This window comes from Cherax quadricarinatus, chromosome 67 (genome assembly GCF_038502225.1).
Source record: "Cherax quadricarinatus isolate ZL_2023a chromosome 67, ASM3850222v1, whole genome shotgun sequence".
In the NCBI taxonomy this organism is placed as follows: domain Eukaryota; kingdom Metazoa; phylum Arthropoda; class Malacostraca; order Decapoda; family Parastacidae; genus Cherax; species Cherax quadricarinatus.
Window position 1 is genome coordinate 4,879,258 of NC_091358.1, and position 23,888 is coordinate 4,903,145.

At 39.5% G+C, this 23,888-nt stretch overlaps 1 protein-coding gene across 8 annotated transcripts in view; it reads right to left on the minus strand.

Moving 5' to 3' along the window:
• Positions 1–2,986: 2,986 nt before the first annotated feature.
• Positions 2,987–23,888, minus strand: part of Datp (purine phosphoribosyltransferase family protein Apf) — a 30,870-nt gene continuing 9,968 nt past the window's right edge. For 5 of the 8 annotated variants that reach the window (XM_053792341.2, XM_053792342.2, XM_070099346.1 and 2 more), the window contains exons 2-5: positions 19,064–19,236; positions 14,151–14,275; positions 12,298–12,413; positions 2,987–6,566 (exon numbers count right to left, since the gene is read on the minus strand). In XM_053792341.2, coding sequence (XP_053648316.2) covers positions 6,363–6,566; positions 12,298–12,413; positions 14,151–14,271 — 441 coding nt within the window. In that variant the 5' untranslated portion in view covers positions 14,272–14,275; positions 19,064–19,236 and the 3' untranslated portion in view covers positions 2,987–6,362. The remainder of the gene's footprint in view (positions 6,567–12,297; positions 12,414–14,150; positions 14,276–19,063; positions 19,237–23,888) is intronic. The other 3 variants (XM_053792344.2, XM_053792345.2, XM_070099347.1) reach the window with 1 other exon arrangement.

The following is a 23,888-nucleotide window of genomic DNA, read 5'->3' on the forward strand; positions in this document are numbered from 1 at the left end:
CGGGGGCGTTGGGTGGCCTGGTGGCTAAAGCTCCCGCTTCACACACGGAGGGCCCGGGTTCGATTCCCAGCGGGTGGAAACATTCGACACGTTTCCTTACACCTGTTGTCCTGTTCACCTAGCAGCAAATAGGTACCTGGGTGTTAGTCGACTGGTGTGGGTCGCATCCTGGGGGACAAGATTAAGGACCCCAGTGGAAATAAGTTAGACAGTCCTCGATGACGCACTGACTTTCTTGGGTTATCCTGGGTGGCTAACCCTCCGGGGTTAAAAATCCGAACGAAATCTTATCTTATCTTACCCCCGGAACTCTCTGCAGATAAACACCTGCTGTCCCTGTTCACTTAGCAGTACGTACCTCTGTGTTAGGTACCTTACACCTGCTGTCCCTGTTCACCTAGCAGTACGTACCTGTGTTAGGTACCTTACACCTGCTGTCCCTGTTCACCTGGCAGTAAGTAGGTACATGTGTTAGTGACTTTAGACTTGCTGTCCCTGTTCAACTAGCAGTAAGTAGGTACCTCTGTGTTAAGTCACCTTACACCTGCAGTCCCTGTTCACTTAGTAAGTAGGTACCTCTGTGTTAAGTCACCTTACACCTGCTGTCCCTGTTCACCTAGCAACGCTGCGGGGGCGTTGACCCCCAGAACTCTCTCCAGGTAAACACCTGCTGTCCCTGTTCACTTAGCAGTAAGTAGGTACCTCTGTGTTAGTCACCTTACACCTGCTGTCCCTGTTCACCTAGCAGTACGTACCTCTGTTAGGTACCTTACACCTGCTGTCCCTGTTCAACTAGCAGTAAGTAGGTACCTCTGTGTTAAGTCACCTTACACCTGCTGTCCCTGTTCACCTAGCAGTAAGTAGGTACCTCTGTATTAGTCATCTTACACCTGCTGTCCCTGTTCACCTAGCAGTAAGTAGGTACCTCTGTGTTAGTCACCTTACACCTACTGTCCCTGTTCACCTAGCAGTACGTACCTCTGTGTTAGGTACCTTACACCTGCTGTCCCTGTTCACCTAGCAATAAGTAGGTACATGTGTTAGTGACCTTATACTTGCTGTCCCTGTTCACCTAGCAGTAAGTAGGTACCTCTGTGTTGTCACCTTACACCTGCAGTCCCTGTTCACCTAGCAGTAAGTAGGTACCTGTTAATCACCTTACACCTGCAATCTTTGTTCACCTAGCAGTAAGTAGGTACCTCTGTATTAGGCACCTTACATCTGCAGTCCCTGTTCACCGAGCAATAAGTACATACCTCTGTTAGGCAATTTACACCTGGAGTCCCTGTTCACCTAGCAGTAAGTACATACCTCTGTTGGGCACCTTACACCTGCTGTCCCTATTCACCTAGCAGTAAGTAGGTACCTGGTTGTTAGTCACCTTACACCTGTTCACCTAGCAGTAATTAGATACCTGGTTGTTAGTCACCTTACACCTTCTGTCACTGTTCACCTAGCAGTAAGTAGGTACCTGGGTGTTAGTTGACTGGTGTGAGTGGCATCCTGGGGGACAAGATTAAAGGACCACAATGGAAAAAAGACATGTTTGATTTGTTAACATGTCCATTAATCTAAACTACTGTTATATAATCACCAAAGGTACTCATAATTATTGGCTGGTAAATTATATTTACAAAAAAAGCGCTAACAAGTTATTTTCACAAAAAAGTGCTAAACTCATATGGGTAAATTATATTCATGAAAGCACTAAACCTATGTGGAATCATTATTTTAAATAAGGTTAGACTCAAGATACATCCCCTGTGGGATGCTTAATTCAACTTTACATTCATATGCCACTTAAATAGCACAGATAACTTACTATAGACAGCCTCTGATCCAGCAAATAAATCATCCACTTACAACTATGCTGCCAATTATTATTACAGTCCAGAGTATGTATTTCAATTTAATCACAAAGTTTATAGGAGTTATACCATTCTGACTCAATCTGGCTAGTTAACATAGGATGATATGTCTTGTTTGCAGGTGTAAGGCCCAGGGGTGGGTGACATGAATTGGACCATCAGGGTCCAGAAGGTTCTCAAAGGACAAAGATGATGGGGCAGTTATCAGGGATCTTCCAGAATGAGGCAACTCACAGGCTTTTTCATTTAACTGACAAATTCCAAGATAAGTGCAAGAAATTGACAAAAAACAGTTTCATTTTTCTATCACCCACTCGCAATGTAGTATAACAGAAGATGGCACTCCACATAAGTGCTACTAACTATCAGAGCTTGAGAGTAACTATGGGATAAAAGACTCAGTACCACATGATTTCCTGCTTGACCCTAGCCAAATACTACTCCACTGTAACTTGCCAGAAGGCCTAGTGTAACCCCCATCACCTAAAAAGAGCTCTGAGTGTTCAGATGGGGCATCTGGGAGCTATTGTGCATTTTGGTATAGGAAGTTGGTGGCACAAGATAATTTGAGTTGCATAGGAATATGAAATTAATGGCAGCCGGTATTCCTGCCGTGTTTATTATAACCATGGGGAAGCACTAAACCTGCAGGGCTCACACAGCACATGGAGAATGGGAGGTAATTAAGCTTGATCCACAGAATGGGAGGGTATATCCAATTCCTTGCATCATGGGACCCCTTTATTATAAAAAAATGAAGTGCTATATGGCACCCCTTGAAGACTCCAATTTTGTAATGGCATTGACTGGTGAGAGGATTTTTTGGGGTGGTAAATAGATATATGCAAGAGTGAAAATCAGTAAATGCAAAACCTTCTCCTGTTTTAACCTAAACTAAAATCTGAGAAGCCAACTATGTTTAACTTATATCTGACCAAACTATTATCATGGGGGGGGGGGGACTACTAAACCTATAAGGATTATACAGTGCTTGTGGGGGGGCAGGGATGGAAGTCATTCGGGCTTAATTCAGGAAATTGGAGCACAGATCCAGTTCCCTAGATCAAGAACCCCTCACTGACTCCACTGACCAAAAATCATGCATAACAAATACACTGTTAATTTAACATCTTTATTATGCACCCCATGCCCATCATGTGGGTAGTAGTGAAAAGATTACAGAGGTACATAATGGGTTCAGGGACTGGACCACAAATTTTTAATAGCTGAACAAGTTACAGATATACAGTGGCAACAATTAGTCATTCTTTTGCAGTCAGCATCTCTGGCATAGGAAACGTCAGCCAGTGTGGTTCATGACACTTCTTAATCTAATGCCTCTTCCACTTCATGAAAAAGTGGCTATGCACAGAAAGTAGAAAGTTAGCTGTGTTACATTAGCTGTAAATCTTGAGTGTCACAGGGCAAGTGAGGTTGTCTGATGAAAGCCAGTTTTAAGATGTAGGCTTATTTTTGTAAGAAAGGTAAAGATGGTAAGATAAATGATCCACATCTTCCAAGATTTCAATATAAGCGGGGCCATCCTGTACACATTTTACAAACATAAACATGTATACAATGCCTGCACTTTAAAGGAAGGGCTTGGAATATTGGCTGTTTGGAGGGTCGTCTAAACTGTCATATCTGAGCACCTCTGCAAAAACTGATTATGTGTGAGTGATGGTGAAAGTGCTGAATGATGATGAAAGTTTTTTCTTTCTTTTTGGGTCACCCTGCCTCGGTGGGAAACATATATACACACATATATATATACACACATATTTATATACACACCTATATTTATACACACACATTTACACACACACAAACATATATATAGTATATATACACACACACACACACTTGGAGTTTACCTGGAAAGAGTTCCAGGGTTCAACATCCCCAAGGCCCAGTCTGTGACCAGGCCTCATGGTGGATCAGGGCCTGATCAACCAGGCTGTTACTGCTGGCCGCACACAATCCAATGTATGAACCACAGCCCAGCTGGTCAGGTACTGACTTTAGGTGCTTGTCCAGTGCCTGCTTGAAGACGCCAGCTGTTTCCCACCGAGGCAGAGTGGCCCAAAAAAGGAACACTATCACCATCATTCACACATAATCACTATCTTTGCAGAGGTGTGCAGATATGGCAGTTCAGATATCATTCCAAACAGCAAATATCCCAAACCCCTCCTTTAAAGTACAGGCATTGTACGTCCCACCTCCAGGACTCAAGTCTGGCTAACTAGTTTCCCCTGAATTCCTTCACAAAATATTACCCTGCTCACACTCCAACAGCTTGTCAAGCCCCAAAAACCATTCATCTCCATTCATTCCCATCTAACATGCTCACACCTGCCTGCTGTATGCTCAAGTCCTTTGCACACAAAACTTCTTTTACCCCCTCTCTTGTCCTCTCCTAAGACGAGGGAGGAGGGTATTGCATCAGGTGAAGGTGGAAAAGTGGCTGGTGCATCAAATGTGGAAGGGCCAGTAAGACTATTGTAGTGATCTGCTACTCCGGAATGTTGATATGAAGACCAACTTATACAAGTGTCAGTCTGTGTTACACTAGTGCTTATGAAAGATATTGGATGGTAGTGACAGGATTTTAGGGAAGTAAAGCAGGTATTACAGGCAGAAAGCGAGGCCAAAGTGATATTGTATATTCACTCTGAATTTCATTCCATATTGTACATAAATAAAAGCTAAATAATAGCTACAGCAAATGCCATCATTTGATACAGAGATTACCAGTTGGGTGTTTATATAAAAAAAAAAACACACAAGAATATTCAGCCCAGGCTTCCTCAAACCCAACACACATACACAGGTATTTTCAGCCTCTGTTCATGTTAAACACTGTTGGAAAGTAAACTGGGAGATGGCCCCAACTTTAAGTACACATTACAATGATACCATCCTTGTGTTGATTGCCTGTTCAACCAGGCTACTGCTGTTAGCAGCCCACAGGCCCACACAGCTGGGTTGATCTGGCACATGGCAGAGGTAGTAATCCAGTTTCCTCTTCAAAACTTCTACATTTGCTCTGGCAATGTTTCTGATATCTACTGGACTACGAACATCATCATTGAAAGCTTATAATTTTACATTACTTATATTATTTTTTACTTTTCAGTGCTTACAAGGCAATTTTTAAAACAAAATAACTTTAACCACTGAAAGCTTGTTATAATATAGGTAATTACTAACAGTGGTTCGATAACTTTTTTCAGGCTACTGCCCCCTTGGCTCTTAGGCCACATCCCTAGTGCCCCCACACACACACATGAACACATCTCTTTCTTGATAATATTTAGGGTTACTGCAAATTCAAAACAACTAATCTAACACTATAAACAAGAATATTTCATAAATAGAAATTATAGTAAATCAGTTTAATAATATGAAAGGGTAAATTTACATCTCATCTGTAACTATATTGTCTTCACAATTTTAATAAGATGGATGTGCTTGGTGCAGGAACATCAGCTTTTCAACATCATGCTTGAAGACACAGAAGAAACCTTAGACCCCTGCATTCAGAAATTTTCAGTCTGTTTCTTTCCTTGGAAAGAAGCTTGGCAACTACACTGAAGCTTTTCTCTACTAAATATGATGTTGGGAAGGTACATCTTGACTTTGTTCCGCAGTGCAGGATAGCAGTCAGAGTTTTTTTTTTTTTGGTAACCAAGTCTCGATATGATTTTCTGAACTTTGGCCTGATGCCACCCTTCTGCCACCCCCTTTCTCCTCCCCCCCCTTTCTCCTCCCCCCCTTTCTCCTCCCCCCCAGAGCTTTCCACCACCCACTTTGGGAATCACTAGCCTAACAGATAAAAGACAAACCATATTTAGTGGACAGAGAACTGGGCCTCCTAGGAGCTCTATGCTGAATGACCCATACAAATTTAGTGTTTCAAAGGGTTTTTGTCAACCAAAAACAGTCAAGGAGACAAATCAATGATAAAGCCCATTTGTTTTTTTAATAACAATAAATATTCAGAAATTCTGAATAGGGTGCTTTCCAATATAAATAATGCAGTGTATAAAAGGGTACATGTAGTGAGAATTGGTGAAAATATTTTTTCCATTACCTACAACCTAGTGTACAACTCTGCTTATGTAACTACAATAAATACAGTATTTGTATCAGAAAGACACATAGCAAAGAACCTCATTTTTTTTTAACATGTCGGCCATCTCCCACCGAGGCAGGGTGACCCAATAAAGAGACACTTTCACCATCATTCACACATCAGTGTCTTTGCATAGGCACCCTGAAATGACAGTTTGGATGCAACTCCAAACAGCCATTTAATCACTAAAAAAATTGTCCATTTAGCAGGAGTAATTTGATCCTAAAATATAATACTGTACAGTATTTCAAATACGTAATTAAAACCTCTCTTACTGTACATCCATTTCGTATATCTTTTAAATATGTATAAAGTTCAAAGTCTGATATCTAAGACATGCCAGTAAAAATAAAAGATCATTTGCTGTAAAAATTTTGTAGAAATTCTTCACAGTCTTCAAGAGCAGAAACCAAATCAGGAAAGCCTGCAAGGTCGCAAGACTTAACAAGCGGTGCCCAACTAAATTCAACATGTTCATTGGAAAGTGATACAGTTGCTGTGGGATTCTTTAATTCGGCTGCCCAATAGACGACAGATTTGGGCTTCTTTTCCACATTGTACTGAAAAAGAAAAAAGAAATTTATAAGTTTTTTATTTAGTTGTGACATTCTATTAATCCCAAACCAATTTGACAAATAAATTATAATGGTGGGAAATGGCCGATGTGTTAAAAAAAAAAAAAAAAAATACAATATAAGCAAAAGATAAGCACTATATTAATATCAACTAAATGAAAAATTACTATACATCCTCTAAACAATGTACACTAGGAAGGCAATGTGACCTATTTTCATTTGGGTCCCTTGGTTATCTTCCCAGAATGTACTCCACAACAGTCAATTAACACTTAGTTACAGGTATGCAAACAGGGGTAACAAGTGTAAGGAAATTCTCCAGTATGTCGCCTCACCCAGGATCAAACCTGGGGACATTTTGTCTGCAGGTCAAATGCTCTACCACAGGGCAGTTAATGCCCATCCATGCATTTATGTGGAACTGGTAAAGTGATTGCTCTGTTTCCCTTAGATCAGTGGTATTCACTGCGCGGCTCGTGATGACTCAATTCACGGCTCTCGAAAAATATATAAATTAATTAATAAAAAAAAATATATAGAAAAATAATTTTTCAAGTAAGATACATATTTTCATGAGGTGAGATGGAAGATGAAGTCACAGTAAGAGATAACATTCTAACATCCCTACCCTAGTCGTACAGAAATCATACGTGTCCACTAAAGGAAACTGATCAGGGACACGTCTAGCTTTAGGTGTCGGTGGTCTCGCTGAATCAGTTGAGTTCAAGCTTTCGGGGGAGACTGGACGTATTTCGTTACTCTTGGAGATTTGTGTTTGAAAATAGGCAACAGATATTTGAGACTGCGGCAACATATATGAAAGTAACGACTTAACTATTGCTGCTTGTGGAAACTAGCTGCGATGGGCTAGTTTTACTTGAAACCAAAGTGCAGTCAAGTAGTGTCCGTTATGATGGATCGATTTGTGGTTAAACATGACAAGAGTTAAGCAGCAGCTAGCACACTTCCGCTCATCGCAGCATTAACCCTTTGAGGGTTTTCGTCGTACTAGTACGTCTTACGCGTAGGGGTTTTTGACGTACTAGTACTCATAAATTCTAGCGGCCTCAAATCTAGTGGGAGAAAGCTGGTAGGCCTTCATATGAAAGAATGGGTCTATGTGGTCAGTGTGCACAGTCTAAAAAAAATCCTGCAGCACACAGTGCATAATGAGAAAAAAAAACTTTGACCATTTTTTTTAATAAATCAGCGACTTTGCAGTGTATTTTCGTATGGTATTTATTGTTGTATTTTAGTTTTCTTGGTCTCATTTCATAGAATGGAAGACATATTACAGAAATTGAGATGATTTTGACTGGTTTTACAAAGAAAGGTGCCTTGAAATTGAGCTCAAAGTAGCAGAAATGTTCGATTTTTACCAAACTTCAAAAGTAAACAAATCGTGCCAAGCGTGCAATACACGTCAACTGGTGAGTCTAATATTCTTTCACAAGTGCACCAATAATATTTATACCATTTTTTACACTAATGCAGTAGTCTGCATAACAGTAAATCTTATATTTTTTGTGAAAATAAAAATTCAAAGTGGAAAGCAAAAGAATATAAGAGGGGCCTTGAGACATGACTAATGACTAGAGGAAATGTCATTTTAGTGCCAGGAATGTCTTTCTTGTTTATTCTGGACCCTATTCGGAAATTGGCATCTTTTGAAATTTGTGTGAAATTGGCAAAATTGCTAAATTCTGACCACTGTACTGGATAGTTGAATTTCATAAATGAGTGGTTTCTTGCACCCATTCGATAGAAAAAATGGAGTTCTAGCGAAATAATCATGTTTTTTGTCGACTAGTACAGTGAAATTGGCCGAAAATGGGGCTCAAAGTGGGTAAAATCGCCGATGCGTAAACATTGCCGAGACCGCTAACTTTGCGAGAGCATAATTCCGTAAGTTTTCTATCAAATTTCAAACTTTTGGTGTCTTTATGATCGGGAAAAGATTCTCTATCTTTTCATAAGAGAAAATAATTTTTTTTTTTTAAATTTGGCCGACCCTGAGAACGAGTTTCGGAGAGGGCCTGTCGACCCTCAAAGGGTTAAGTAAATTTGGTCTTTATTTTGCTATTAATAACAAGATATGCAGGCTAATATTACCATGTCTAATTTTTCTCATTTACTATATTGCACTAGCAGCTCAGTACTACTTAATTTAGTTGAGTTACGCTAACTTGCAGTAGCTGCGGCTCTCTCAATCAATGTGTTTAACCGAAGTGGCTCTCTTGCAAAAATTAGTGAATAACACTGCCTTAGATGATTCTTTTCTTTGACAACACTATCACAGCAACACCATTAGGTGGTCAGCTAAATTTTATCAATTACTATGTAATATTTTTATAAGGTATCCCAAAGGGGTACCTTTAAGTGATTGCCAGTGTTTCTTTCCTCCAAGATTTTCACTTATAACTAGGAAACACTGCATCCAGAATTTCTGTACTTTGTTACAAATGAGGCACTGAAGATGAGAGGAAATTCAACATTTAGCCATTGTAAATATGTATGTATGTACAGTGGACCCCCGCATAACGATTACCTTCGCATGTGACCAATTATGTAAGTGTATTTATGTAAGTGCGTTTGTACGTGTATGTTTGGGGGTATGAAATGGACTAATCTACTTCACAATATTTCTTATGGGAACAAATTCGGTCAGTACTGGCACCTGAACATACTTCTGGAGTGAAAAAATATCGTTAACCGGGGGTCCACTGTATGTATGTGTATATACATATATACTGTATATATATATACTATATATATACTGTATATATATATATATTTTTTTTAACAAGTTGGCCGTCTCCCACCGAGGCAGGGCGACCCAAAAGGACAGAAAATCTCCAAAAAGAAAACACTTTCATCATCATTCAACACTTTCACCTCACTCACATATAATCACTGTTTTTGCAGAGGTGCTCAGAACACAACAGCTTAGAAGCATATACGTATAAAGATACACAACATATCCCTCCAAACTGTCAATATCCCGAACCCCTCCTTTAGAGTGCAGGTATTGTACTTCCCATTTCCAGGACTCAAGTCCGGCTATATAAAAATAACCGGTTTCCCTGAATCCCTTCACTAAATATTACCCTGCTCACACTCCAACAGATCGTCAGGTCCCAAATACCATTCGTCTTCATTCACGCCTATCAAACACCCTCATGCACGCCTGCTGGAAGTCCAAGCCCCTCGCCCACAAAACCTCTCTTACCCCTTCCTTCCAACCTTTTCGAGGACGACCCCTACCCCGCCTTCCTTCCCCAACAGATTTATACGTTCTCCATGTCATTCTACTTTGATCCATTCTCTCTAAATGACCAAACCACCTCAACAATCCCTCTTCAGCCCTCTGATAAAATACTTTTATTAATTCCACACCTTCTCCTAATTTCCACACTCCGAGTTTTCTGCATAATATTTACACCACACATTGCCCTTAGACAGGACATCTCCACTGCCTCCAACCGCCTCCTCACTGCTGCATTCACAACCCAAGCAGAAATGTTCGATTTTTACCAAAGTTCAAAAGTAAATGAATCATGCCAAGCATCCAATACACGTCAACTGGTAAGTCTAATATTCTTTCACAAGTGTGCTGATATTATTTATACCATTATGCAGTAGTCTGCATAACAGTAAAACTTCTATTTTTTGTAAGAATACAAATTCAAAGTGGAAAGCCAAAGAAATATAAGAGGGGCCTGGGGATGTTACTAACGAACAGAGAACTTGTTACTTTAGTGCCAGGAATGTCTTTCTTGTTTATTCTGGACCCTATTCGGAAATTGGGATCTTTTGAAATTTGTGTGAAATGGGCAAAATTGCTAAATTCTGACCACTTTATTAGATAGTTGAAATCAGTAAATGGGTGGTTTCTTGTACTCATTCGATAGAAAAAATGGAGTTCTAGAGAAATAGTTATGATTTTTATCAACTAGTACACTGGAATTGGCCGAAAATTGGACTCAAAATGGGCAAAATCGCCGATGCATAAACATTGTCGAGAATGCTAAATTCGCGAGAGCATAATTCCGTAAGTTTTCCATCAAATTTCATACTTTTGGTGTCATTATGATCGGGAAAAGATTATCTATCTCTTCATAAGAAAAAATTATTTTTTTTTTAAATTTGGGGACCCTGACAACAAGTCTCGGAGAGAGCCTGGGGACCCTGAAAGGGTTAATTGAGCTATGTGTAGAAAGAGGTTTGGTAATAAGTAATACATATTTTATGAAAAAGAGGATAAATAAATATACAAGGTATGATATAGCACGTAATGAAAGTAGTTTGTTAGATACTGTATTGGTGGATAAAAGGTTGATGGGTAGGCTCCAGGATGCACACGTTTATAGAGGGGCAACTGATATATTGGATCATTATTTAGTTGTAGCTACAGTTAGAGTAAGAGGTAGATGGGACAAGAGGAAAATGGCAACAAGTAAGAGGGAGGTGAAAGTGTATAAACTAAGGGAGGAGGAAGTTCGAGTGAGATATAAGCAACTACGTATTGGCAGAAAGGTGGGATGGTGCAAGTATGAGTAGTGGGGGGGTTGAAGAGGGTTGGAATAGTTTTAAAAATGCAGTAGTAGAATGTGGGGCAGAAGTCTGTTGTTATAGGAGGGTGGGTGCAGGAGGAAAGAGGAGTGATTGGTGGAATGATGAAGTAAATGGTGTGATAAAAGAGAAAAAGGTAGCTTACGAGAGGTTTTTTACAAAGCAGAAGTGTTATAAGAAGAGTAGAGTATATGGAGAGTAAAATAAAGGTGAAGAGAGTGGTGAGAGAGTGCAAAAGGAGAGCAGATGATAGAGTGGGAGAGGCACTATCAAGAAATTTTAATGAAAATAAGAAAAAAAAATTTGGAGTTAAAGAAGTTAAGAAAGCCTAGGGAACAAATGGATTTGTCAGTTAAAAACAGAGTAGGAGAGTTAGTAGATGGGGAGATGGAGGTATTGGGTAGATGGGAAGAATACTTTGAGGAACTTTTAAACATCGATGAAGAAAGGGAGGCGGTAATTTCATGCACTGGCCAGGGAGGTATACCATCTTTTAGGAGTGAAGAAGAGCAGGATGTAAGTGTGGGGGAGGTGCGTGAGGCATTACATAGAATGAAAGGGGGTAAAGCAGCTCGAACTGACAGGATCATGACAGAAATGTTAAAAGCAGGGGGGGATATGGTGTTGGAGTGGTTCGTATTCTTGTTTAATAAATGTATGAAAGAGGGGAAGGTACTTAAGGATTGGCGGAGAGCATGTATAGTCCCTTTATATAAAGGGACGGGGGACAAAAGAGATTGTAAAAATTATAGAGGAATTAGTTTACTGAGTATACCAGGACAAGTGTACGGTAGGGTTATTATTGAAAGAATTAGAGGTAAGACAGAATGTAGGATTGTGGATGAGTAAGGAGGTTTTAGAGTGGGTGGAAATTTTGGGCATGTTTCCTTACACCTGCTGTCCCTGTTCACATAGTAGTAAGTAGGTATCTGGGTAATAGTCAACTTGTGTGGGTTGCATCCTGAGGGACAAGACTGAAGGACCCCCCAGTGGAAATAAGACAGACAGTCCCCAATGATGTACTGACTTTCTTGGGTTATCCTGGATGGCTAATCCTCTGGGTTAAAAAATCCAAACAAATCTATCTTATCCAAAACTAGACAAAAAATTACTCATTTTATGCCATTATGATACACATACATACCTCTAAGATTCTTTGAAAACCATCTATCACAGTGAGCTGTTCTGATCTAAGACCTGCTTCTTCTTCTGTCTCCCTAATGGCAGCCTCCATTTCTGACTCACCACGATCTACATGTCCTGTTACATAGAGAGAGAAGCATTATATATTTAGCAGTGTAACACTGTTTTACCACACTGGCCATCTCCCACTGAAGTAAAGTGACTCATTCAATAGCTGTCCTGCTAGAAAGGCATGGGCATAATAATTCAAATGATTCAAGCTCAGCTAAGAATGCATACATACATAAGATTCACAAGCATTCATACCCTGGTTTTCCCATCCAATGCCATATTCTTTATATAAAATAAGACTTCCACAATCTGATGAAAGTAATAAAGTGAGTAAAGAGTACTCTTGACACAATTTCTTATTTTCACTAGTACTGTACTGCATTCTAAAATTTACATTTAACAGACAGGAATGATGAACACACAATATTTACTATGTCAGTTTTATTTCAGAGTGATCTGGGCAACAGTGGGGCCTTCACAATGGTAGGTTTAAAAAAAAGATCAGGTTCAGAAAATTTTGTGCATTCAACAGCCTAGTTGTCACGGTGATGGCCTTGTGCATGAGATTACCAGACAGGTCCTTGGTATTCCTCACACAATTCCTCCATGTGATCTGAAAGTCGATCTCGCTGATGAAGGTTTCCCCCTCACATCCCAGTGGAAATAAGTCACTGTCTGACTTTTTTTTAGGGCTATCCTAGATAATTTACACTGTAAATTAATTGTATTTGTGTACCCGTACCTAAATAAACCTACTTTGTATGCTAAAACCCATGTGAAAAATGAACAAAATGCGAGTAATTTTTTCAATGTTTGTTTGTAATGTATAGTACTGTACGTATATGACAAATCTGTCCTGGAGAAATAATGGCAAAAAATAATATTTTCATCTGCCGTAATATTAATTTGCATGGTACATGTTGAAAGTAAATAATCACTGGCTTTTACTGGAGAAACAGTGCTGGTAAGTAAGTTTATTCAGGTACAGGTACACAAATACAATTACAGTGGACCCCCGGTTAACGAACTTTTTTCATTCCAGTAGTATGTTCAGGTGCCAGTACTGACCGAATTTTTTCCCATAAGGAATATTGTGAAGTAGATTAGTCCATTTCAGACCCCCAAACATACACGTACAAACGCACTTACATAAATACACTTACATAATTGGTCGCATTTGGAGGCGATCGTTAAGCGGGAGTCCACTGTAGTACATAAATTATCATACATAGCAGCATATGTGTAGATTACCTAGGATACCCCAAAAAAGTCAGACAGTGACTTACAGTATTTCCATTGGGGTCCTTGGTGTATGACCGAAGCTGTCACTAATAACCTGTACAGGCAGGCCTCACTTTGCAGCATTTCACTAATACAACAGTTTTCAATTATACCCATTCTTCATTTATTTATACTACCTACAATAAATATATTCACCACTCACTATAAGCTAAGAATGAAAATATTTTAAGGCAAGTATGTAATATGTGTGCACTGTATGTGCATTTTTAAAGCCTAGCTCTGTTGCTCACTTAATATATGATAGTTTCAACATATTATCAGGCTTTAATATGCATTTGAAAGTGAAAAAAGGGCTATGTTTCACTTTACAGCAATTTTTGCTTTACAGCAGTAGCCCAGAACCTAACCTGCTGTATAAGCAGGACCCTCCTGTATTGGGGACCAATGTTGGTGTAATAACCTGTTTGTAGCTACAGGAGTAGCTACAAAGTTTTTACTGTGAAATGCTTATCATTTACATGTTTATCTTATTGTGTATTATATATACAGTACAGTACTTACCTTTAGGTGGAGTCCAGTGGCCTTCTGGCCTTGATGATTTTAACAGAAGATACTCAAATTCTTCAGAAACCCGGCGAAAGATAATAAGTCCGGACGCTCTTACTTTATTGAAACGACTCATGTTTCTATAAAGAGAAAAGAAATAACATTATAGTAACTGTAAGGCTATCTGTAACATTATATTTCTACAGCCACCTCTCCAGGTTTGTAATAAAGCAAAATTAAACTTATACAATGCCATTCATATCAAAGCAATATCTTATGAGTAACATGACTCTTGATGGGCAAATACTGTATGGACGTAAGACTATGAAAACTATTTTCCATTTTGCACTCATCACTGAATAATATGTAAGATATCTCTGGGCCATCTTAATCCATTGCAAAATTTTGCTCAATACAATTTTTAAAAGATAATTTGTGGGGAGATTACCAAAGCACTCATAATTAGAAGCCACCTGTGTAATATTCTCAAAGATGGCATTATACATAGTATGGCATTATACATAGTATGGCATTATACATAGTATGGCATTATACATAGTATGCCATTATCCACAGTATGCCATTATCCATAGTATGCCATTATCCACAGTATGCCATTATCCATAGTATGGCATTATACATAGCTACAGTCTTATTTCATTCTGATCTAAAAAGACAGAATGAAGATATCCTGATATTCAAATAAGGCTTCAATTAAGAATTGTATCAATAATAATAATAATTTTAATAAGTAATTTTTTTGGGTAGGACAAAATTAGGGGGTAATACAGGATTAATGCACCACAATGTGTAGTTGACAGGGTCGCTGTCCAGCCACCATGGAGACAAGACGTCGTCGTTCCTGCTCTTCAGTTATCCTGAGTAATTCTCGATCAGGGCAACTCTGAACACTGTTACTCGAGATTTTTCTTGGGTTATCCTGAGTTGTTCTCGACCAGAGCTGAGAGGAAACTTGCTTGCAGTCACTTCGAGCCCCATCCCATCAAGAGGGTAAGGCGGTGACTTGCTTGCTTGTTCACCCTTCTCTTCCCCATCCCCCCAACCTTCCCAATCCTCCCCTCACCCAAACATCTACACTGGCCCACACACTAACACACTACTTACACTGCTATCCTTCTGACTTTCCTATCTTCTTCTTTTTCAGCAACTTCGCCTTTGGCGAGTTAACACAAGGCATTTTGACCATCCGGTAGCCCATGTGGTTTTTTAAAATCCGGCCGATCTTTGCCTTGGGCCCTTTCCCCCTCACCACTCGAGGGTAGGCTATCTTAGGGGCTGACCTTCATAAGTCAGCTGAAATAGGATGTCAGGACTAACACTAAGGAAAGACCCTTTTTGTTAAAGCAACTTATGTGCCAGATGTACCTTCCTGGACATCATGGCACGAATAAGAGTAAGATTATGTGTTGATGACAACCAAAAGTCGAAGAAAGAAATTCTAGAATGTATTTGTTCGAATTCAACTGTTGCTCCGGTGGATGTTTTTCAAACCCAGGCTGGGGCAGTACTTCTCCTCTCTTCTGAAGAAGAGTTACTTCAACTGCTCAAGCAAGATGTTCTAGACAAATTGAAGACTTTTGGTATCAACCCAATTGCACCTGAAAGCTACCAAGCCCAGCGAACTGTGTTTGTGGCCAGAATTAACAGCTTCATGAGAGAGAGCACAGTGAATGAACTTGTTGATGACTTTAATAGGGAGAATGCTGAATTAAAGGCTGTCCAAGCATATAAATTCTCTAAACCTGGCAACAACCAGGTAACATTAAAGTTAATACTTGAGACACCTGAAGCAGCCAAACTAGTGTGTCAAAATGGTTTCAAATGTTTTGGCACCAGATGTACACCTGACCGAATCTCTCTTGAGCGGTTTGTCAGTGTTACACAATGTTACAAATGTTACACATTTGGTCATACCACCAACAAATGCAGTACCCAAGCACTGATTTGCAGCATATGTTCTGGTTAACATTCTTTTAAAGATTGTCATAACAAAACTAAGCCCAAGTGTGTCCTCTGCAATGGAAAACACCATGCTGTTTCTGCTATCTGTCCTGAGAGGAAAAAGGTAATACAGAAAATTCTAGAAGCCAAGAAACTGTCCAATTCTTCGAAGACTACTCCCCAGCCACCTCCAACAATGTCCCAAACTTCCTGCCCAGCTTTGCCTGGATCAAGTGGGACTCCTCAGGTCTCTTCCACCGGTTCCAATATTTGGAATTCTGCCCCTATTGGAGTGTCCCAATCTAACCCTCACTTACAACATACACAACGCAACCACAAGGTTCATCCTCACCTCCCATGTCTCAGGTATCCTCAGCCGGGGATATGACGAGAGCTCAATTGATGTATATGATGGCTAAGGACATAGGTGGTGACATTCAACTCTGCTCTAATATTTTCAATGATTTGCTAATGGCTAATGGGATCACTCCCATTACTATCCCAGATAATGTTAAGGTTATTATGGCCCAACCCTCTCAAAACAGGAAGTATGTGCCCTACTCTACCTCTACAAATACGCCTAATTTGTCCCTTGCTCAGGGATCACCCGCCTCGCATACCCAGGTTGTCAACTCCCCTCAGCCCGATGAGTCAATACCTGACCCTAACCATGCCCCAGAGATTGGTGCTTACTCTTCTGCTATTGCAGCTGATCCTGTTGAACAGGAACTTTCCCAGGGTAATTCACCTGGCCTACCAAATTTTCCCTTGGAGCCTCCACAGTCTCCCATTAACTCTCATGAGCCTCTGCTTCCTGAAACTGGGAATATCATACCTCAGTTTTCTGATGATGATGACTAATGATTCTGTTAATATTACCAACTCTAGTGAGGATGGTGACACTTTTAGTACACAAGCAACTACTCAGAATTTCCCTCCTCCCCTTGACGAGTCCAGCAGGGATAGTGTGTATACCAAACATGAATTTACTTGCAGATGTTCAGACCGCAGTACACGTGCGAAGGGCAAGAAATAATGGGGATTACAATTTTCCAACTTAATGTTCAACATTTCTTTAATAACCATTACCTCCTTGAAGTTGAACTACATAATTACAATCCTGATGTTATACTCTTGAATGAGACAGCTGCGAGAGTTGATCAATATATTAAATTACGTGGTTACTCTACTGTGGAGAAATCGAGAGGACCCTATAGTGGTGTAGCCATCTTAGTTAAATTAGGCTATGCATTTAGAAATATTCATGTTGATGAAGATAACATTCTTGCAATAGAACTGATGATGTCTCATGGCCAACTATTGATAGGAACTGGATATTTTTCCCAGAGACAACCATATATAAAGTGAATTCCTCTACATAGGATATTAAGCAGAAACATTCCAACAATTCTAGCGGGAGATTTTAATGCTCATCACCCTGCCCTCTTTAACTGTGGAGCTGGTAATCCACTGGGTGACTTGAAAGGAAAACAACTATTTAATATCATGACAGCCAGAAACTTGTCATTTCAAGGCCCATACTTTAAATCGTATATTGGTCCTCATGCAGGGACACCAGATATACTGTAGTCCTGACAAACAGAGACTGTGACCTCTTTCATTGTCGTATATCTCCTGGTGGAAACGTAGGATCTGACCATATCTGTTATAATACAACTACAAACTTCTCCATTTAGAATACCTGTGCCTCCTAAACCCAATCTCAACACCCTAGGATTTGACCCCTTCAGGGCATTTCTGGGTGAAGATGAAATTGTATTGTTAGAAAATCTACCTTCCAATGCAATTGATGACGCAATCAGGTCCCTTCACAATCGAATAATTGATGCTACTAATGCAACTTGCCAATTAGCTTCCACAAAGATCTACCAACAATATAAACCTACTAGGGAAATTAGAGACGGTATCAGAAATTATCAAACAGAATGTCGAAGGCATCTTCAAACACGGCAACCACCAGTAGCTACATTATATAGATTGAGGCAAGAATTAATTAACATGATCAGTCATCACAAATGTGACTTATGGAAAGTGCTAGTTCTAAAAGCTAATCAGTATAAACAAGAGCCTGCAAAATTTTGGAGCAAGATTCGGCAATTTTAGGTGCAAAGCACAAGGCTCCTAGCTACCTAATTCATACCTTCACTGATGATGACGATGAAGAGGTTGAGATTAAACTCGATGATCCACAGGACCAGGCTAATTTGATGGGTGATGTATGGGAGAAAGTTCTCTCCCACAATAAGTCGTCGATTTAATAATAATCACTATCAGTTGGTTAGTGAATGGAGAGATGAGAACTTAACTGATCTACAACCACTACCTTCCATCAATACATCAACTCTTGAAGAGACCCACCCACTTACTAGACCTATCACACTACTTGAGATGAGTCAGGTTATTGGGAGATTGCGAAATAGAGCCCCTGGTCTCTCTGGAATAACAATGAAACAAATAAAGTTCCTACCCAGAAATTGTAAACAGTCTTTGGTTAATATCTTAAATGCCACCTTGGCCTCTGGACATTTTCCAGTGGTTTTTAAGACTGCTAGGATGATCTTTCTTGCTAAACCCAATAAAGACATCCATCAACCAGGAAACTATAGACCTATATCCTTACTTAAAGTCACTGGGAAAGTTCTTGAAAAGATTATTTCCAACAAACTGAACTACTATATAGAGTTTAATCACCTTTTTACTGAAAAACAGTTTGGCTTTAGGACACATAGAGGTACCCATCATGCAATAAATATTATTTTTGATACTGTAGTGAATCTGAAACATCAGGGCAATCTTGCCCTAATTGCCACCAGAGATGTTCATAAAGCTTTTGATAGCTTATGGCATGATGGTCTTATATACAAACTTATTGACCTACCTGACCATAACTGGACATTTCTCAGATTTATATACAACTTCTTAACTCAAAGAAAAATCATTCCTACCTTTCATGGCAAGTCAACAGAGCCTTTTATAATGACAGCTGGTGTCCCACAAGGTTCTTGTCTTAGTCCAATTCTATTCAATATTTATGTGAATGATCTTCCTCAACCAGAGTTTAATGATACAATTATAACACAATTTGCAGATGATGTTATCCATGTCATCTTGTCAACTCCTGTAACAGGAAAATACAAATATGAAAGAGTCATAGAAAAAATGAATATTGAACTTCATCGAACATCCAATTGGGAAAAGAAATGGAGAATTACGACTAACCCTGACAAAGTCCTGATTAGCACGATAGGATGTTCTGCATCAACCATCGAAGATAAGGGGGGTATCTCCATCAGAGGTACACCTGTAGCCATTAGAAATCCTAACAAGATCTTGGGATATGAAATAGACAGGCTGCTCCACTCAACATCTCACGTCAATAAAAAATCAACATAGCCAAAGCCGGTCTTAGCAGTCTCTTTAGATTTAATCAAGCCCCTTCACATGTCAAAAAACATCTGTATAAAATGATGATAAGACCTATACTCGAATACCCATGTGTCCCAATGTCATTAACAACAAAGACCAACATGCTACAGTTGCAACGGGTCCAGAATAGAGCTCTCCGCTTTATTACGGGTACCAGGAGGGGAGAGAGTCAAAATGGCAGATTTACACATACAACAGGATATTACTGCCTTAAATGTACGCCTTGATACGCTGAAGAAGAGACAACTCTATGCAATGCAAGAACTCTACATACCAGATAGAGAACATCCTCTCCAAGTTGAAAATACTACTGACTATCATTAATACTGTACTCCTTCTCACAGGACCCAAAGAATGACTCTCCCACAGAGGGTGCATCGCTTCATCCATAAAGACGATTACCATCAACCAATGATTTTGAGCAACCTCCCTGCAGATGAAGATGATTGGGTAACACCAGAACCCTTCTATGTCTACTAATAAAATTATCGCCCCTAATTAGGGAGATATCTTGTATAACAATCTACTGATATAAACTTGCTACATTTACTATAGCGAGACACCACCTTGAAAGAAGCTAACGTCAAGTAATTCTTCATGAGTTCTGCAGACAATTACTGCCTTGCCTTGCCGTTTAAATATTCGTTATGCAATCGCAAAAAAAAAAAAAATTGCAACTTGTATATCTACTACCAATTCAGAGTCATGTACCTATATATCTGTTATATCTATGTGACTCTGATGGGTTAGTATTATACCCCTTCAAGAATTTTCTATTATTACACATACACTTTTTAAATTGCACCAAAGTGGTTGGGCCACTTCCCTTTTATATCCGATCTCACTCTCCCTCCCACCCTTTTCCATTATTTCTATCCTTACCCATCCTTCTTCCTTACCCATCTTACCAAAAACTCTGGTCATAAGAAGTGAATGTGTAGCTACCTCTTAACCCTCCTTTTCTCCAATTGGTAATGCACTCAGATCACACACTGAGGTCCGGGGGTCGATCCCTGGTACAGGAGGAAACATTGGGACATGTTTCCTTAAGACATCTGCTGTCCATGTTCACTTAGCAGTAAAATAGGTACCTGGGTGTTAGTGAAATGGTTTGGATTGCATTCTCGAGACGAAATTGACCAAATTTGCCTGAAATGCAAAGTATTTCAGGCTTTCTATATACAGTACTGTAGTAGTGTGTCATTGATGTCAGCTTTGGTCTGTATACCCTGTACATGTACTTGTAGAAATAAAGATTATTATTACGTTCAGTTTGCATAGAGATTTCTTCTAATGACTACACACCTTTTACCCAATACTTGAATGCTTCCAGCAAGTCTGGGGTTTTCTTATACTGCATGTTATCTGGTTTTGGATATTACTCCAAGTCTGTAATTGTCTTACACATTAGCATAGACAATTTCCTTGGATGCAACCCACAATAGTTGCATAAAGTAAGTTTATTTAGGTGTAGGCACACAAATACTGTTACACAAATTATCATACACAGTAACATGTGTAAATTACCCAGGATAACCCAAAAAAGCAGAATTGGCGTATGAAAACTCGCTTGTCAAAGTCAAATTTTACTCCAAGAATTACAGGGTTTTAATTTAGCTGTGGAATTACATTTTTCTGCACATTTTAAGTGCTGTCCCATTATATGAAGCATATCAATCTAAAACTAACATTTAAGAACTACTTAACATAGTACAGGTATATGGATAAGAATTATAGAATGTTAGTTATATATTTTATGACAATTAAGCATGAATAATTTCTGCACATAAAAATGTGGATTATATTACAATGGGGAAGTAGCATGAGCAGACTTATAAGTTTCTCACAATGACAGATGCAATTATAATAATAATAACCATAATAATGTTGTTTTAGGCCCTAAACCCATGTGGGTAATTCAGATGCCATAAACCATTAGGTGTCATACACCTGGTAAATATCAGGCAATTAGGTTCAATTCAAGGGAAAATAATTAAAGTTTCTTGGATCAAGAGCCATTCACCTGGAAAACAATTCACCACAATTTGCACTATATGAATCCTGCTCCTGGTAGTTCAATCAATCAGTCAATTTATTTCCACATGATACATAAGTTTATGAAGGTACGGGTACACATAAGTACAATTATCACATGTCGTAACGTGTAAATTACATAGGATAACCCAAAAAACCATGAAAGATCTCTTAGTTATGCTCTGGTGGCCTGGTGGCTAACACTCTCACTTCACACGGCGAGGGTCTGGGTTCGATTCCCAGCCAGAGTAGAAACATTGGGCGTGTTTCTTTCTACTTGTTGTCTATGTTCCCCATCAGTAAAATGGGTACCTGGGTGTTAGTCGACTGGTGTGGGTCGCATCCTGGGACACTGACCTAATTTGCCCGACATGCGGAGCATAACAAGGGGCTTTCTATATAGTACTATGTCATTGTTGTCAGCTAGGACTGTATACCATGTACATGTACTTGTAGTAAATAAAGATACGTATTATTATTATTATTATTATAGAGCATTTTCTGCAAGCTGTAAACCCTACTGACCAGAAGTACTATAGTATTTTATGCATAACCTCAGGAAGGGGGGGTCATGGGTAGAGTTGAATGATAGCTCTAGGCCTTTTGTGCTGCAATCGTATTTGCTTGGACTTCCTCCTCTTTTTTGCAACATTGCAAGCTCCTGATGTGTTGATTGCAAGACGAAAGTGCTGGAGCTATCATTCAACTCTCCCCTGTGGTTGTTTTGCATCTTGCACCGCTTGTTCGCGATATTTACATAATAGCATTTTATATATGTATATTTATAAGACAATGGTTTTCACAATAGATTACACGAATATTAAGTAAATATATACTGAAACTGAAATGTTTATTTCTCTGTAAAGATTACAATGGGTGGTTTATATATTATAAAACATCAATTATAAAGGCCACTAGCGTGCCTAGCAAGCCTAGGCATTTCGGGCAGACTAATAATAATTCTTATTCTACATTACAAATTGCAAATGATTAAATGGATTTGTGTACAATAGTGAGGTAGTTCAGAACATTTAAGAATATAACAATTTGCTAAATTGGTAATGGTGGCCTGGTGGCTAACACTCTCGCTTCACATGGCGAGGGTCTGGGTTCGATTCCCAGCCAGGGTAGAAACATTGGACGTGTTTCTTTCTACTTGTTGTCTATGTTCCCCATCAGTAAAATAGGTACCTGGGTGTTAGTCGACTGGTGTGGGTCGCATCCTGGGACAAAACTGACCTAATTTGCCCGACATGTGGAGCATAACAAGCGGCTTTCTATATAGAAAATGACAGGATGGATAATGAGAACCTTCAAAACTAGGGATGCCAAGCCCATGATGACACTCTTCAGGTCACTTGTTCTATCTAGGCTGGAATATTGCTGCACACTAACAGCACCTTTCAAGGCAGGTGAAAAGCAGGGGTGTCACTAGCACATTAAGAGACCATACAATAAGTGTCAGGGGCCCAAGACTGTTCAACTGCCTCCCAGCATACATAAGGGGGATTACCAACAGACCCCTGGCAGTCTTCAAGCTGGCACTGGACAAGCACCTAAAGTCGGTTCCTGACCAGCCGGGCTGTGGCTCGTACGTTGGTTTGCGTGCAGCCAGCAGTAACAGCCTGGTTGATCAGGCTCTGATCCACCAGGAGGCCTAGTCACAGACCGGGCCGTGGGGGCGTTGACCCCCGGAACTCTCTCCAGGTAAACTCCAGGTAATATTATTATTATTATAATCAAGGGGGAAGCGCTAAACCCAGAGGATTATACAGCGCCTGGGGGGTGGATGTGGAAGGCATTCAGGCTTAATTCGGGGAACTGGAGCACAGATCCAATTCCCTAAATCAAGAGCCCCTCACCAACATCAAGGAACCTTCCTTGAGGGGAACTCCAGGTAATAGTAGTATGTCATTGTTGTCGGCTAGGACTGTATACCATGTAAGCAAGTAAGTAAGTAAGTTTATTCAGGTATACACAAATACAGTTACATAGAATTATCATACATAGCAGCATATGTGTAGAGAACCTAGGATAACCCAAAAAAGTCAGACAGAGTGACTTATTTCCATTGGGGTCCTTCTTTTACCTTATTATTATAATATAAAGGTTATAATCTTTTCTTATTATTCTACAATGAAGATAACATCTTATTATCATACTAAAAAGACTATCTACTACACCAAGGTCATTAAGACTATCTACAATACGAGGGTCATTACTAGAAATATGGTAAAATTTACACGTATGTTAGCTAAAAAATAGAAAATCATTCCCCTCCCTTTCTGTAGCTACATTCATCAGACACCT